Source organism: Dermacentor silvarum, chromosome 1 (genome assembly GCF_013339745.2).
Source record: "Dermacentor silvarum isolate Dsil-2018 chromosome 1, BIME_Dsil_1.4, whole genome shotgun sequence".
Classification (NCBI taxonomy): Eukaryota; Metazoa; Arthropoda; class Arachnida; order Ixodida; family Ixodidae; genus Dermacentor; species Dermacentor silvarum.
This window is the reverse complement of record NC_051154.1, coordinates 93,673,151-93,691,585: the sequence shown is the minus strand read 5'-3', so window position 1 is coordinate 93,691,585 and position 18,435 is coordinate 93,673,151. Positions and strand designations below refer to the sequence as shown.

Below are 18,435 nucleotides of genomic sequence, written 5' to 3'. Positions count from 1 at the left end.
GTTTGGGACATAGTATGTGTATCTTAACTATACATGTGCCGTTTCTAGTCACAGTACAAGCACACAGACACCTAATAACTGTACTGGCAGCCATTAAGAGCTGTTTCTGGCGTTGTGGCGATTTCAACACTTCTTTCGCCAACCTTGTGCACCTGCATATGAGACCGTAACGGGGCCTAGTACGTGTTCCTAAATTATACGCTCGTGCGTGCGCCATTTACAGTCGCAGTACATGCACCAAGACGTCTAATAACTGTATTGGCGGCTATTCAGAGCTGTTTCTGATGTCGTTGTGGCCCAGAAAAAAAAATAAAAAATTTTTTTGTCGTCCCTCTTTTTTCGGCGAATCTCACGAAATTTGAGGTCCCCAGGTTGGCAGGTATGTTACTTCCACATAGGCATAATGTTTGCAATTATTAGCTTTAGAAAAAGCCTAGGCATAAAGTTTTTGTATATGCAGTGCTTAGTGACAAACTTCCATTTGGTGCCTTCTGCAAACCTGCCACATTTTGGTACTGCATATGATACTAGGATATTGGTCCCAGTTTCTTTTTGTCCGTAATGCATATCTGCCAACTCCCGCCAAGTTGTAATCTTCTCATGATTTTACTAATCTTGCATCAAGTTTTACGAAAAATAAGTTCTGCTTGTGAAAACGTTTTCGAGGTGTTGAAAGGTGCGCAAGATTGCAAAAAATGTATACGAAAAGTGATGGTGCCAGTACTGCCCTCTTGTGGCAGCCAATGATGCCATGTGCCAAAGAAGTACGTACTTCAAACAAGTTTATTAAGAGAAGTTCCTGAAGCAGGACAAATCAGCAAGCAATGTCACTGAAAAAGTCACTGCAATCTAAAATACTATCCTGTCAATATCTGCTGTTCAAAGCTTGCGGCGGATTGTGTGCGCATCTAAACAAAAATCATTAATAGAGTGCATATGTATCTGACATGAAAAAGTGTGTGCTTAGGGCAAACTTTTTTAAAGCATTCTACTATCCCTGCAGATACGACTGGGTGGAGGGGTCTATCTTCTCCGCCCTTTTGTGTCTGCAGGATTTTTATGAATTTGAAGGTTCACTGGTTGGCAGGTATGTGAATGTATTAAAGCTTTTATATAACTAGAGAACATAGAAAAATATCTTAGAAAACACCAAAATTATGTTTTCTAAATTAAAAAAAAATATTGTGGACACATTTCTAGATAGAGTGATGTTTAGCACACTTCAGAGATATACTGTTATTTTAAAATGTGGAGTGGTATTTTGCTTGTTACTTACATCTTCCTTTATTCTGTAGAGGATATGCCTGCTGGACAGACACCACACACAGCACTCATTTATGCTCACAATGATCTTGTTGATGCTGTGCAGCCCGGTGACAGGTTTGTACTGAAAATTTTTGTCTTGTACGTATACATAATTGAAATGCAGTTTTTGCTTACGTGCTCCAGCAGCGTCTGGAATATGAGGCCACTACCACTTGCTGTCTTGCCCTTATTCAAGAGGAAGAATAACCTCCTCCATTTTCCCTAGAGGATTAGCAGTGTAGATCCTTCTTTCTGTGACCACGTGAAGTAAGGTCCCTGCACTCTGAGCTGTGGAAAGGGTTAAAATGCTGCCTAGCATCAATTATGCCCAGTCATTTGTCAAGAAGTCCTTCAGTATGAACCACTGCATGTCGAGAAAATCTGAACTCTCTCTTATAAGTCCAATCTCGTTAATTCGAACCCGCCTAATTCGAACTTCAGGTTTATTCGAACTGACGCTGTGGTCCTGTCAAAGTTAATTCCAATGGGCAAAAACGCCCGGTAATTCGAACGCGAAAGCATTTGCGACGGTTAATTCGAACATACCGCGCACCGACAATGCTTTCAGCAGCACGCCAAATCACGTGGCGGCACCTCCGACCGGCATTGCTCTGAAAAGCTTAGGCGAGACCCCTCAACGCCGCGCGAAGAAAAAAAAAAACAAAAAACAGAGAGAGAGAGAAAAAGAACCGCGGCGGAAATTTCACTCTCTCAAATGGCAAGGTCGCCATTTCTGCGTCGCGCCGGAACACGCGTGTACGTGCCGACGCCTCAGCCAACCCTGCGACGCAGAGGGAAGCAACGGCGGAGGCCCAGTCCGGCCAACGAAACTGCCCGCGCTGGCCAACACCTCGCTTCAACGGCAGAAAACAAAACTTCAGGGAGCGGGCTAAGCTAGCGCCGGGCCGGCGGGAGTGGCGGCGCCAGTCGAAGGTAAGGGAGCTACGAGGGAGTTGAGAAGCAGCGTGAGGGGAGCCACCAAAGCCACTGCCACTGAAGCGAAGGGGTTGCCGAGGCCAAATCCACTTCCCTGCCGCCCTCCTCCCTCACCTTCGACGATCCCCGTGTGTGCCCATCGCCGTGCCGGCGCTGTCTGCTCCCTGAATTTCGTTTTCTGCCGTTATCGGGAAGCGAGCGTTGGCCGACGTGGCCAGTTTCGTGGCCCTCGCTCGCTATGTGCTTGCGCGCCGTGATATTTCACGACTCGCACCGTTCGTATGTCGTGCTATGGTGCTCGAATACTTCAATAATAAGTCCTTCCTTTAATTCGAACAAATTTTTGGGCCCCTTCGAGTTTGAATTATCGAGATTCGACGGTAGATTGTGCAGAAGGTACATGCAGTGCAGTTGACTAGGCTGGTGGCATTTTGTACATCTCTATAACAAAGGACCTCATGACTTGCCACATCTGCAATGCATGAGTACTGTGCATACTTAGTAATCCAGAAAAACCAGAAGCATGAAACATTCAGAGCAGCCAAAATGCTGCATTGGGGGCACAAATAAAAATATTGAATTATGAATTTTTCAATTCACTGCTTCAGTTAATGCCTGTACAGAAACAGAAAAGGCAACATAATACAGTCGAATCTCGATAATTCGAACTCGGAAGGGTCCCGAAAATTTGTTCGAAATAAAAGAAGTTCGAATTAAAAACACTTATTCTAGAAGTATTAGTGCACCATAGCACGATGTACGAACGGTGCGAGTCGTGAAATGCCGCAGCGCGCAACCACACAGCAAGCGGGCACCACCAAATTGCCCACGCCGGCCAGCGTATACGGAAAACATATCCCACGCAGAAAGGGGGAGCAGAGCTGCACGCCTATATTGGCTCTCGCCGCAGGCCACTTCCGCCAGCATGGCGGCGCCCAGCGCAACGTTGGCTTCTGAGATTTGAGGTTTGTTTGGTCTGTGGTCCGGCGACGCACGCTGAAAGCGGTCGCTGTATCAGCTGTAGCAGACGATTAGTCGTCTGGCCGCCACCGATGCTCACGTTTGTGGCCGGGCACCGACGCGAAGCGGCCCACCGACGTCCGCGAAAGAGAACAGCGCGCAGTCACGCGCGTTTTCTCTTTCTCTTTTGGTGCGGAGGCGCGGACGCAGCGCCAGACAGCGCGGAAGCCGCGACTGGGCGCGAGGAGTTTGAAGCGGTGGCGCTTTTGTTGCTTTTGTGCTTTTCTTTTTGTCTCTTCGCTTGCTGCGGCGGCTGTGCTTCCCCACGCGCGGCCGCCGCAGCAAGCGAAGGTTCGTGCGGCCTGTCACTTCAATGGAAACTGAGCGGCGTAAGCACAGCGCATACAAAGGTCAAAGCCGTGTGGAGATCGCTTTCAAGATACGGTGCGCGCGACAACACCGACAGCTGGCACAGGCGCCGCCCCCCCCCCCCCCCCCTCCCTTCTCCCTCCCTCTCGCGCTACCTTCCCGCTTTGCTCCTTTCGCGTGGGGAGATTGCGTCGCCAGTTACCCTTGCGCTCGGATGCAAGATACCTAGTAGTAGTGATTTTATTGAAGAAGAAAATGACGCTTATTTCTGCTGCCCAATAGGGAGCACGGCGCAGCGTCAAGGTTGCAAGATGAGCATTTGGTGCCGCAGCACAGCGTCGCCCTCCCTCCCTCCCATACCCCCACGGCCTTTCGCGCAACGGAAGTCGCGTTTGCTCTCTGCTGTGCGTTCGCTGTCCGTGAAGGCGCGCGCTTTCACTCACACATACGGCGCGCGGTGACGACTTTATCGCCCTTGAACTCGTGCTTCACGTCTCATGCCTCTGCATCGCCCTCGTTGATCTCTTCTCCCATCGGTGGGCGCACCTCGTGCTCGCTACCGCCCTTGTAGGCGAGATTTTCCCGCGGAAAGAGCAATTTCGTCTCACGCGGCTGCACTGTAAGCGGTATGCGTGTACATGGAGTTCTATGGGAAGGTAAACGGGAGTCGAAAAAGGCCGCGTTGTAGCCAGTTCTGCACTATAAACGGTTACGTTATAAGTGGTCTATACTGTAAATGCTTTTTACGTTCGTGTGCCTGAGTCAGTTCACCTCTCGGCTCTTTAATTTAGCTAGTTTTACTTGTGTTTCGATGATACGAAATTCGGCTAATACGAATTTTTTCGTGACCTCGTGAGATTCGTTTCATCGAGATTCCACTGTATAATCTCACTATCAGGGAGTGAGCAGTCTATCTGAATAGAGCAGTATTTTTTTATTTAGTTGGTTCGCGTCGGCGCCCGGCACCGCGGTGCACCAGGGCACAAACGTGAGCAGTATCCGCTTGTACCCACTTGCGCAAGAGCGGACGCTCGCATCGTCAGGGGCCAGACGACTAATCGTCTGCTACAGCTTATACAGCAGCCGCTCTCATGCTGGCGGAAATTGCCTGCGGCGAGAGCCTGTAGGCGTGCAGCTCTGCGCCCCCCTTCCCACGCAGAAGCGTGGGATATGTTTTCCGTATATGCCGCCGGCCAACGCTCGCTTCCTGATAATGGCAGAAAACAAAACTTCAGGGAACGGCGACGAGTGCGCGGGGAGACCGTCGAAGGTGAGGGAGGAGGGCGGCAGGGAAGTGGATTTGGCCTCGGCATGGAGGAAAAAGACTTCGTCCATGGGTCTCGGCAACTCAGCCGCTTCAGTGGCTCCCCTCGCCTTTCCTCTCAACTCCCTCGTAGCTCCCTCACCTTCGACTGTCTGCCGGCGCCAGCTTAGCCCGCTCCCTGAAGTTTCGTTTCCTGCCGTTATCGGGAAGTGAGCGTTAAACCAGCGGAGGCAGTTTCGTTGCCCAGACTGGGCCTCCGCCACTCCTTCTCTCTCCGCCGCAGCGTTCAAGGTCAACACGTGACGAGAAAATAGAGGAAGCATAAAGGAGAAGGGTTAACTGCCATGTTCGCCGCGTGGCCGAGACGTCGGCACGTACGGGCGTGTTCCGGTGCGTCGCAAAAACGGCGACCGTGCCATTTGAAAGAGGGTGAAATATCTGCCGCGGTCTTTTTTTTTTCTTTTTTCCTTTTTTTGCGCGGCGTTGAGGGTTCTCTCCTAAGCCTTCGCTCTATGGTAGGGCCGCAGCAATGCTGGTCGAAGGCGCCGCCACGTGATTTGGCGCGCTGCTGAGAGCATTTTCGGAGCGTGGTATGTTCGAATTAACTGTTGCAAATGCTTGCGCGTTCGAATTACCGGGCGTTTTCGCTCATTGGAATACAGATAACTTTGATGAGACCACAGCGTCAGTTCGAATAAGCCGGAAGCTCAAATTAACGAGACTTGACTATACTATCACATAATCCACTGTGTTCAAAATACGGGGGAAAACAAATGCAAAACTGGGCACTCTAGTCTTCATGGCGTCGACTAAGAAGCAAAGATTTCTCTTCAACTTATTGGGGGCCTGCTTGTAAGATAACTTTTCACACACGCATTGAAAATGGTACCTAAACAGATCTTAAAAATTTATACGATTAAAATTGGTTTGTGTGTGATATTTTTAGAGAAACTTTGAAAAGGTCTTGAATGACCTTCACTAGTAAATCCTTGATAATTGGAGACCTGTAAGGACTCTGTCAAGCTTCTGTGGGAAACCTTGTGTTCTTTCAGCTCAAAGGAATTCTCAGCTGTACGTCGTAGAGGTGTGCGTTGGTAATGAGTGCAGACATTTCTGAGATACTTTATACAGTAAAACCTCGTTAATACATACCTGGTTAATAACTAATTCCCAGTTTAAATATTGTCTCGATGAATCCCCCACCCTGTCGCCTTTCAACCTAATGCATTGGCTGACTGCTTAGGCCTTAGTTGCTTAACACATTCCAAGTGGTTAGTGCGTAGTACTTACTTCATTTTTCAGCGTGTACATGCGTGGAATCCACGAAATGTCGTGCGCGCAGACCACAGACAGTGAAATTGCAGCGCACGGACCTTTCCCAGACGGCAGTCAGCACCGATAGTGACATCAAAGCATAGCAGCCATTATGCGTTTCCTGCTCCCATAGCTTTTAGCGCTTGCATGTCGTCATGGATAATGACGTGGATAATGGCCCTTCTGTATCCGATCAGGCTAGTGCGTTGACCGTCATGAGGGCGTTCGCAGAGAAGTGGTGCCTGATAGAGAAACTGGCTTGTGGCCTTAGTGAATTTGAGGATGCCGTTGACGATGCAAGGCCACCACGGTGGCAAGTGAAAATCAGATTTTTCTTTGCTTGCTCGCAAATAAAACTTGTCTGTGTGTGAGATTGAGTTAAAATAAACACGTCATTTTGGCCTGTTAGTCTATAGCCACTCATCTGCCATTGTTGGTTAATTAGTACATCACTTAGTATGTACCTGGGCCGGTATAACGTAAAACTATTCTAATCTGTTTTTATTCCAAATTGACCATTAGCCGTCTGTGCTGGGTCAAAATGACTTTAGCTCTGCCCACATGGGCTGGACCCGGAGCATTCTGACCTATCACGGGGAGGGCCAGTGGCAGATATGAAGTAAAATCAGAATGGAATAGTTTTACATTATACCGACCCTGATTTACGTTCCCCGCCAACTACGTATTAACAAGGTTTCACTGTATACAGTCGAATTCACTTATCACAATCTCAGATATAATGATCTGTCGGTTATAACGACTACATTTCACAGCATTTACGAGTTTCTGACCCTGCCTAATAAAACTGTGTGCAGATATAATGGAAATTTTCTGAAGCGCTGTGCTGTTAAAATAAATACTTGAAACCCGGTCGTGGTAAAAGGATGCCGCACGCAAAGTTTCAAAGCACGAAAGTGCGACCGAACTATGCGCATTGACCTCCCCAGTCCGACCGCTGAGATGAGCGAGTGCCACGTGCAGATTTTAGAAGCTACAAGGGAAGTCGCTCGCTTTTAACCATGCTAGGGTACAGTGTTCTTAAGGGATGTCTTTAGCATGCTTTTGGGTATAGTAGTTGGCCACTTCGATTACCCGTCTCTGACAATCCCGGACTGTCCGAGATGCTGCACACGCAACGCTCATTGGCTGAAAGCACTTCCTCGTGCAGTCCGAGACTATCAGGGACTGATAGCTCTCCGTGCAGCAGCTTCGTGATGCCACGTGCAATCTCGGAAGCTATGACAGCGGCGCTGTCATTCTTGCGCAGTTCTCCTACACTTTGTAAACTGCAATATGTGTCATAAGGTAACTAAAAAGGTAATTAGTGTTTTATTAATAATTGAATATACTTGTGTGAATTTCTTGTGCAAGTAATGTCCGCCTACTTTAATAATACAGCTCAAGGACTAGAATTATGTTATCTGAAACAGGCTGTGAGATGTCATGTCTGCTGAAGGACGAATCCCAACATAAAAACGTAACAACTGTTTATTTGACTGGAAATGGCAGCGGGCGAGCATACCGACGCTAGGCTCATCTCAGTAGCGAAAAGAAAAAGGCTAATATTCTAGGCCTGGCAGTCTGTTCTTGTAGCCGCCGTCGGTGACGTATAACTCGGGTGACGCTGCACTGGTGCTGTGTTTTATCGGAGACGCAGTGCAGCAGTTAGCTGTGTTACGCTGGGCCGGGTGATAACGAGGCGGAGGCTGCGCGGAAATATGCGCTGAGTGTGTCGCTACATCACCCCCCGCAGAGTGGAGAGCCCTCAGGACTTGTAAAAATCTGTGCGGCGCACCCGACGTCCATAGCGTGGAGTGACAGAAGCAGGCCGCAATGTCTGGGGTTGTGAATGGACACCTGTGGGTGCACTGGTATTTCCTGGTCGGTGGTGATGCGGCGAGGGGGGCTTGAGGCGAGCAATCCAGCCGGTGAAGAGGGCCGAGGCGACGTCTTCCACGGTGATTCCTTCGAGAGGCCATGCCTCAGGCCATCGAGTTATCAACGAGTTATAAACGGGTTCGGGGACTGTATATGTAGTGCACATTTTAACTTATTTCATCAGTGTAAACATTTATATACAACCTTCACATTGCTAGGTTTACTGAAGTTTATCCTTCTCTCTTTACTTTTTAGGATTACTGTGACGGGCATTTATAGAGCATCTGCAGTCAGAGTAAATCCTCGACAGCGGAGTGTGAAGGCTGTGTACAAGACACACATTGATGCTGTGCACTTCCGCAAACTTGACAACAAACGTCTTTATGAAGACTCTGAAGATGCGTATGTATTCCTAAATGGGCACTTTTGTCATTCTCATTTATCCGAATTGTCTAGCACAGTGGCTGTGATGTCTTGCAGCTGATCAGAGGTTAGGGGTGCACAAGCTGCAATATAATTGGGACAATGTGCAAAAACTTGTGTACTGGCATCTTGATGCACATTAAAAAACCGTAAGTGGCACAGTGTACATTTTCACAGCTTTCTTTTTTTTAATTTTTTTTTAATCTCTCTTTCTATCTGTGTATATTTTTCTTTATCTATTTGTCTCACCTTACCCCTTCCCCAGTGCAGGGTAGCAAACTGGATATCTATCTTCCAGTTAACCTCCTTGCCTTTCGCATCTCATTGCTCTCTCTCTCTCTCATGGCTCCAAATTACTGCAAACTTTCGTTTGGTCTTTGACAGCCAAGGCAAGTGGCGTTGCAGGTTTCATACTGTATTTACTTGTGTAAGACCCACTTTTTTTTTTTTTTTTTTCAAAATCTTGGCAGGGCATGGCTTTTACGCGAGTCAAGCATATGACCACTGGCTGCTAATATCTAAGTCAAGGCCACATGTACAGAGTAATGTCACCATTGGCTACACACACATTTATTCAAGATTCAGCACTACTGATCAAGTTCCTCTTCATTCTTTAGCGCTCATAGTGTTGCTCCCGTTGTCACCAGAGCTTACTACCTCAACCTCATACTCGTACTCCCAAAGGTGGTTGTCCTCGGTGCGGTTGATGCTGTTAGATATTCCAGCATGATTAAAACATTTAGTCTGCATTGTATACATGGTGTTCCAGCTAAAAGTAGCCAATGTTTTAAAAATAACAGAGCATGCTAGGAGGCTCAAACCAACTCAGTGGTGTTGAGGATCGCGTGTCCTAGTCTGCGGTATTTTTTGTTTGTTTTGCACAGTCAATTAATTAGTATGAACTAATTGCCTAACTTTTTAAATATTGGCTTCACTAAGAAAGTGCAAATACAAAAGTTGTAGATCATATTTAAAAATGGCCGACTGAAGTGTTTGCAACTAAGTACCTCTGATGGAGCTTTTTGTAATTGCCTTGAAAGAAAGCCCGCGAAATACAAAAACAACCACGTGATAGCGCCACTATTTCAGCGCTCCCTGACGATCGATCGCGGTTCCAGGACGGGCTTAGCGTTTCAGGTGGCTGGCTGCAAGGTACACGCCAATAATTCTCGCTAGTAAGATATGATCGCGAACGTAAGAAGAACGTGACAATTGCATTTTCCTGTTCTGCGGTCAACATTTAGTCAAGCCCGAGCTTCTTTTCTTTTTTTCTTGCCTTGTGTGTTCAGTCTTCACCCACAAGTGGAGCGATGATATGTTTATGCCACGTCACGTCGAAGCGCGACACACCTTCATCACCGCCGCGCGCTCTGTGCGCGATGGGGTACGTGAGTGAGTCTCGAAAAAAGCATGCAAACAATGTCCTTTACTGATCGGTCATTTGAGGGCGCTGAAATAGTGGCGCGATCACGTGGTTAATGTATTTTGGAGGCTTTCTTTGAAGGGAATTACAAGAAGCTCCATCAATGGTACTTAGTTGTAAACACTTCAGTCGGTCATTTTTAAATGTGATCTACAACTTTTTGTATTGGCGCTTCCTTGGTGAAGCCAGTATTTAAATAGTTAGGGTAGGCAATTAGTTTATACTAATTAATTGACTTTGCAAAACGAAAAAAGTACCGCAGACTAGGACATGCGATCCTCAACACCACTGAGTTAGTTTGAGCCTCCTAGCACACTCCGTCGTTTTTAAAACATTGGCTACATTTAACTGGGACACCCTGTATATATCAAGCACCATGAATTAAATATACAAATTTTGCATAAACCTTTTTTTTTGCTCAAATTTTTTACCTCAAAAGTTGAAGGTGTGGGTTGTACATGAGTAAATACATTGTGTCTTCTAGTTTGTGTGAGTGTAGCTGCTTGCTTTGCCTGAAATTATTTACTTTTGATATACTTCTGCTGTTAAATAAACAAAAGCCTGTAACTTAATTTACCAGAAAAACCTACTCTAATTTAATTTGCAAGAAAGCGTGTGTTCAAACTTTATATATGATATGTTAGTTACATGCAAGGGCCAGTAGCGTACAGAAGAGAAAATGTGGTGAAACTGGATGTTATAGATAGGGTGTGAATCAAATGCGAACTGAACCTTGCACTTCCATTTAAAGTCTGCCCAGCAATGCACACGAGTTGCACTTTAAAGGGCTGGTTTATGTCTTGTGCTGAATCATGTGAATAAAGATTGTTTTTGTTGTATGTAAACATTCATACATTATCCTTTGGGCACAGGATATAAAATGAATGAGCCAATAAAGACTGAACTTTACACAAAAGATAGGTGCCGATAAGTGCCTGCTGAAATTTTGCCAGTTTTAAGAAATATGAAGAAATTGAATCTATAGTTATCATCCACTTATACACTCTCCTGTCTATATGATAAACTAGACATTTTTATTTTGTTGTGTTTAGTAAGCAGTCGTAGTTGTGCTATTCATTTAATCTTGATTTCTTGCTGCTTAACTGTCAGTGTTCTAGTAAATTTTCTTGTAGTTTGTTTGATCTGGGCCGGTATTTTGTAGTGATGCCTTTCTGGTGCTAATGTCTTTTCGCGTTTTGTCAGTGTTCAGAGCGACGGTTCACCCCCGTTATCAATAGGGTCAGCCGGCCGTGAGTGGTGGATGATAAGACTTGCATAGAATAAGTCATAAGGCATCGCTACAAAATACCAGCCCTGGCTTAGGTATTCATTCTGCGTATGCCCAGCACCAAAAAAAAAAAAAAAAAGAGTTAGCTTTCCAAGTACCGTTTTCTCTACTATAAAAAAATTTGCTCTGGTTTTATCTGCATTACACATAGCCTTGTCAGAAATAGCGGTTGTTAAATGTGGTGTTATGGGATTGCAGTATTCATGCACAACATAGTAGAAATTAGGTGGTGTGATACACCTCAAAGGGATGCAAAATTGCTGTGTAATGGTACTTGTGCATAGCCTAGTGGAAATTGGAATGTGTGGAGCGTTTTGGGACCTTAATACTTGAATGGCTAGCACAAAAGTACAGCAGCCATAATAGTATTTAGGTCTCCATACCTTGTTCCTATCGCATCTTGATACATGAATGTATAAACATTTCTCGTGTATATTTTTATAGCAAAGACTGCCACTTTACTCCTGAAAGAATTGAGCAGCTGAAGCGTTTGTCCCGACTTCCTGATATTTACGAGCGTCTTGCAAGAGCATTAGGTAAGAGCGTTTTTGAGTACTTCTGTTAGTGCATTTAATACCCATCTTCATCTGTCTGTTTGATGCAGCACCGAGCATATATGAGAATGAAGACATTAAGAAAGGAATCCTGCTACAGCTGTTTGGTGGAACTCGGAAGGACTTTGCTGATACAGGACGAGGGAAGTTTAGGTATGCTTTAATTGCACATGTGCGACTTTTTGACTACCTGAGGGAAGTAGGTGGAAACATTACCTGCAGACAAGATAATGCTTAAGATTGAGTATAGATCGTAATTCTCAGTCAAATTCAGGTGCTAGAGGTGTACACTCATTGCCTAATCGGAAACTCAACTCCAGCAATTTTTTTAGGTCTATGGATGTCAATGAAATTTGCTGTGTATGTTCCTTACATACTTACATCATTTCTTCAAAACAGCAGGCTTGAGAGTTGTGCAGATTTTTTATAAATGAATTTTATTAATTGCCTTGAACCACCTACCTTGCCGCTCTCTCAGCTACAGGCCACATTGCATTATGATGGAAATGGTGGCATACGCAGAGCATGCTTGGAATTAGTGGCAGATGACAAAGTTGAGGAATTGACGATCGTGAGTGATAAATTGTGTTTGGCGGGAAAAGCAACACGGCCCATTATCAACATCGGTACGTTGCTGTTCTCAATGGCTGCTAGTCACACTCGCCGGCGCTTCCCCTAATGAAATGTCACTATGTACGTGGGTGTATTCATATGTATTTTTATGTTGATTCATTATTTAACTTCCAAGATGCACTATTGGCCTCTTATCCTAAGCAGGCAAGAAACGGTGGTCCCTTAATGCACCAGCATAAATAACTGCCTTGTTCATCTGCCAATGGTCTCGGCACTAACATCGGTGTTTCTGTGAGAAAACTATGCTTCTCTAAATGATCAATCTACTTTATGTCTACTTTATCTACTTTATGTCTGCTTATGGAACGCATGAATTGTGTGCATGAAAATAGTACGAAGAATGATCAGTAGGCAGTACTATAAGAGCTACCGCGTACGAATGGTTTCCTGCTGTTTGTTTTCAAACGGGTCGGGTCACTCATATGCAGCGTCACTCAGAGTGATGCGACGAAGTGTGTAAAATCTGCATGTTTTGCTATGTTATGACATTATTTAATGTCCCCGAGGCACGGCTTGCATTATACAGCATTAGACCACTTACAACGTAAGTCGCCGGAGTCGCGAATTCCCGCAGTATAAGTGGCACTGTACCATAGCCAAAACAGAATTTTTCTAAGGCTGTTCCACATGCAAAACATGCAAACCAAGCAGCATACGGTAAATCGAAGCATTCGATGGGACATATGCTTGCACTTTCGATGGTGAAGTGGTTCTTCCGCTTTCCAAATGCCATGCAGCCACTGTGAAGCATTTCGTTGACTCTGCATCAAACTGCAACTTTGGCCACTTACGCCTGACGTCATGGCGCTAGTTAGGCCTAGCTGGCTCGAGATTTGAGCGGCATGCCGTCGCAAAACTCGCGCCCTTGATATATGTTCGTAATCATATACGAATGCACGAAGATCTGGCGCGAGATGACTTGCACAGGCTGCACTGACGGCAGCGTGCTTGAAGCAGGGTTTGCGGTCGATCAGTCGGCAACTATCGTGAATCTATTTAGCAAAAGTTGGTACCTGCGCATGGTATTAGGAACACCGAAAGCTCATGTCTAGACAACGTTCCGAACTCATAAATTTGCAGAATACAGTCAAGACTGGCAGCATTGGGGAGTCATGGTCGCAGGCGTGATTGTGACAGATGAACACAAAATGCACTTGCGGCTTCAATTGATTCTTCCATGGGGCTGAAGGTTAAATGAAAAAAAAAAAATGATATTGTAGCGACAAACACAGACGCAAGTGAAAGACGAGGACGAAGAGTGTTGGTGCTCGCGCTCGCTCTGCTTTGCCGTTCACCGGACCATTTTCGTGTTGCCTGATTATTTATAAAAATCACGCCCTGAACGTCTGCTTGCATTTGGTGGAGGCTGCTGGTTTCACTCGTCACCCTGGAACTCCGTACCCGGACTCTACCTCCAGCATCGTAGGAGGACTCGCTGTCCTCCTACGAACGAGTGAGCGCGCACTACAAGTGGAATGATGTCGACAAACTCAGCAACGTCATCTTTTACTTGAGCGATGTGGCCCTTCTATGGTTTCGCAACCACGAAGTTGGCGTTGCGATCTGGGTGTCTTTTAAGACGAGCTTCGAAGAGGTATTCGGCTGACCCGCTGTGTGCAAGCTCCGCGCCGAACAGAGCTTGCGTGGTCGAGCCCAGAATTCCGGCGAAAACTTTACCGCCTACATTGAAAATGTCGTCGACTTCTGCCGCTGCATCAACCATTGCATGAGTGAGGCTGACAAAATCAGACAAATTAATAAAGGCATTGAGGACAACGCCATCCACATGCTTGTTGCAAAGAACCCCCAAACAGTCGCCGACACGATTTAGCTCTGCAAAAGTTACGACGAGCTGAGGCAACAATGCATTTCCACGCGGCGCTCTAACTTCGACACGACCAACATCTTGGCTCTCACCGTTCGCGATGATTCAGCTGACCACAGTTCCTTGCTGCAGCAAATACAGTGTAGACCGCTTATAATGTAAGTCGCCGGAGTCGCGAATATCCGCACTATAAGCGGTACCGCACTATAACCAAAGCAACAATTTTCAAGGCCCGCACATGTGCAAAACATGTGCACCGAGCCACCACGCGTATGCGACAGTCGAGGAACGCGGCTAGAACGTTTGCATTGAATTTACAGTGGAATCTCGTTAATTCGAACCAAATCACGCGGCGGTGCCTCCGACCGGCATTACGCCGGCACCGCCATCGAGTAAAAGCTTGGGAGAGACCCCTCAATGTCGCGCGCGAACAAAAAAAAAAAAAAAATGCGGCGGACATTTCACCCTCTCTCAAATGGCAAGGTCGCCGATTCTGCGTTGCGCCGGAACATGCGTGTACGTGGCGACGTCTCAGCCACGCTACCGTAGCCACGCTTAGAAAACGGCAGTGAACCCTTTTTTTTCTCCATTTTGATTACTCTACTTTCTAGTCACGTGTTGACCTTGCACGCTGCGGCTACGGCGCAGAGGGAAGCAGCGGCGCTGTCCCAGGCCGGCCAACGAAACTACCCACGCCGGCAAACACCCGCTTCCCGATAACGGCAGAAAACGAAACTTCGGGGAGCTGGCGATTGGCAAATGCCCAATGCCGCATGCACAACAGCATCCGCCTCTCTCCGCCCCTCTGACCTACGCTGAAATGTCAGCTAGGCCTCGGGCTTCCTTAGCCAGAGATCCTTGGCAACCATCAAGTGCCTTCTACGTGGCACGGCCTCCTGTACGTACGGCCCCGCTCCCTCTTTTGCGTCCCGCCCCACCACATGCAAACCCTTGGCATACTGCAGACAACCGGCCGATCTGCTATTTCTGCCACCTTCCTGGCCATGTTGCATGCTTTTGCTATCGCCGCGACTTCCGTGCACGTGGCGGCGACCGAGGTCCAGGCTACACTCGTCCTGAGCGACCACCACACCCTCTGGCCCGGCGCCTGAATCTGTTTCGTCAGGTCAACGCGCCTTCGGCTCAAGCCGGTCGCTTTCACCACATCGCCGTTCACTTTCGCCCATGCTCCGTTGCACCCAGCCCGTCCAAGTGGAACACTGACCGTCGCAGTTCCGGAGGCAAGAACTGCGCTCGTGTCGAAAACAGCAAGGCCTCGGTGTTTTCCTGCTAACGAGATCAACGTGTGTATTGATAGTGTGGCTGTACAAGCGCTTGTTGATACCAGAGCTGCTGTCTCTGTGCTCAGTGGTGAACTATGTCGACAGATGAAAAAAAATGTCACAGTTTCGCCCTAAGGGCGAAGCAATGAATGCGATAGCAACACAGCAATGTGACACGAAGTAAGGTGAGCGGCTTTGGTAGCAATATGAATTGTAGTAAACATGAGCTGATTAAGTAAGCAGGTGTGCTGCGGCGTAAGTAGACCGACATGAAGAGAGACTCGATGACCACGAGAAGGCGCGTGTGAAACGGTGGTGTTGATGAGAAGCGCTTCCCGTGGGCAGCGCGTGTGAAGGGACACACCTGTAGCGCTGCACTGCCGATCCGGGCAGCATTGCATGTGTAGCGTGCGTTGGAAAATGTGGCCCGATTATTACTAACTGAATGAACAAGCGTGGTGTGAGCGCGCACAAACAAACATGAATAGATCACACTGAATGACTGCAGACGACTGTCAAAACGCTGGCAGCAAGCCCATACGCTGCAGCGGGCGAAGGTACGTGCGGTCTATCGCTTCAACAGAAACTGAGCGGCGAATGCACAGTGCATAAAGGTCAGAGCCGTGTGGAGATAAGAGACGGTGCGGGCGAGCGACGAGCGCGGTTGTTGGCAGAGTAGAAGTGCCCCCCCCCCCCCCCCCCCCCCCCGCTCCCTCCGGCGCTGCCGTCCCGCTTCCTTGCTTGCGCGTGGGAGATTGAGTGGGAAGTTCCCCTTGCGCCCGGTTGCAAGATAGGCCTTTGGTGCCGGAGCGCAGCGTCGCCCCGCCTCCCTCCCTCCCTCCCATAGCCCCACGTGCGACGGTCGGGTTTGCTTTCCGCCGTGCGTTCGCTCTCCGTGATAGCGCGCGTCCCCCGCACGCTACCGCTCGGGCATACGGCGCGCGGCGATGATGTTATCTATACGGGACCTCACGGCGACGCCGACGGCAGAAATCCAGTTTAAGTGTCCATATAATTGCTATCGCAATAAAATTACGATTCCGCTTTCTGACGTCTCCCTGCGTGTGGCAACCGCGCGCCGCGTCCGGCCTTGTGTGTCGTGCATGGCTCAGCTTGTCATTCAGGATGTTTTATACAGTTAAACCTGCTTATAACGAACCTCCATATAACGAATTCCTGGATACAACGAAGTTTTTCTATTCCCCACCGTTACTCCATAGAAGCAGATGTATTTGAGAGCTCTACGTAACGAAGTGGCAGCGGGAGACCCCCTCGAAATAACAAATTTTCCCCGCCGACAACCTAGAGATTTCGCCCCAAATTTTGTCGTTTTTACACAAGCAGCAACCGGAAGCACCTTCTCCGCCGCAACGGAATGCGAAGCGAGCGCACGTGTGCGTGCGAGCATGTGCGAGGCGGGCCTGCATCCCTCGACCCGGCGATCTTGCCGCCGCGGGCGTGACCTTACCCCCTCCCTTTATTCAAACCTGATCCTGCTGCTTGCTGCAGCTGGCCTAGCCCGCCAAGCCGGCACTCTCCTTTTCCAGTTGATGTTGCCGATGCGCTGGCAGACGCTGTGACCCATCACACTTGATGAGCGCGGACACGCGCTGTCAAACACTGGCGGCGTGTGGAAGCGCCGCTGCAGAAGCGAGCGAAGTGACCTTCGTGCTGTTGTCTATCGCTTCAACGCAAACTGAGCGAGAACACACAGCTACGAGCCGCCGACGCACCTACACTGCCTAGACTCTGCCCCAACGCAGATCGCTTTCAAGATCCACCGTGCAGTACACAGTTGATGCCAGAGTACAGTACAACGCCGCCCACTATCCCTCCCCCTCGCTCCCTCGCCGGTGCCTCGAGCGCAACAGAAGAAGGCGCGCTTCCTCTGCTTCCTCCCTGCTTTTCTTTCTTGTGCACACGCGAGTTTTAGACGCGGTCGTCGGCTCCCCTCACACGCTCGCTCTTCGTTTCCGATGTCTCGATCGTGCTTGTGCGAAATGACACGCGTCCAGGCATCCTGTACCTGGTGTGACATTCCAAGGTTGTGTGCTTCGACGAAAACAGAAAACGGGTGCGCGTTACAATTGACGGCGCGTTAGAATCGAGTAAATATGGTAAGCGTTTCTTTTTTGAATTTTTGTGCCGAACCTGCATATAACAAAATCCTCTTTATAATGAAGTTTTTCGGGAATTTGTCAGTTTCGTTATATCCAGGTTTAACTGTATGTCGTTGAATTTGTCGTGTTGACACCATGGTCACACGATATAATTCTGGGCTGGGATTTCCTTTCTACACATCATGCCGTTGTTGACTGTGCGCATGCTGAACTTGCATTATCGCCCATATGTGATGCTCCATCTGAGCCGTGTTTCTCTCCTTTTCTCCGAGTGGTAGTCGCTGCGGACACTGATATGCCTCCTTTCTCTTCTGCTCTTGTGCCTTTCTCTTGCTACTCCGCCCCCAGTTCTACAGCTGTTTTCACCCTCCGAAGCCTTCGCCTCTCGCAAGAACTTCCTGCTTCCTTTTGCCGTTCTCACGATTGAGAACTTTTCTGGAACCATTTATGTTACGAATCGGTTATCGTCATCCGCCACTTTATTCCGTGGTGAATGTCTGGGTCGACTTGAGGACATTGACTCCATTTAGCCTCGTCAATTGCCCAATGATATGCCCGACCTTCCTGTCGCCTGTATAACTTCTGCTACTTCAGGTGCTTCGTCATCCTCGGGTGTCTTCAACAAATCAATTGATTCCGAACTCTCTTACAACCAGCGCACCCAGCCTCAACCGTTTCAGGACATCTTTTGATCATTTAGGCCGGACATCCGCCATCGTTCACCACATTGACACCGGCACCCACCCACCTCTGCGCCAGCGCCCGTATTGAGTCTCGCACGCAGAACACCATGTCATTGACAACCAGGTTAATGATATGCTTCACCGTGGCGTGAGACAGCCCTCTCACAACCCTTGATC

General features: G+C 48.0%; 1 protein-coding gene across 2 annotated transcripts in view; it reads left to right on the top strand.

Annotated features, from left to right (window-relative positions):
• Positions 1-18,435, top strand: part of LOC119432598 (DNA replication licensing factor mcm4-A-like) — an 89,297-nt gene that overhangs the window by 36,755 nt on the left and 34,107 nt on the right. For both annotated transcript variants that reach the window (XM_037699762.2, XM_049671025.1), the window contains exons 12-15: positions 1,296-1,380; positions 8,282-8,428; positions 11,605-11,696; positions 11,765-11,867. In XM_037699762.2, the coding sequence (XP_037555690.1) occupies positions 1,296-1,380; positions 8,282-8,428; positions 11,605-11,696; positions 11,765-11,867 (427 nt within the window). The remainder of the gene's footprint in view (positions 1-1,295; positions 1,381-8,281; positions 8,429-11,604; positions 11,697-11,764; positions 11,868-18,435) is intronic.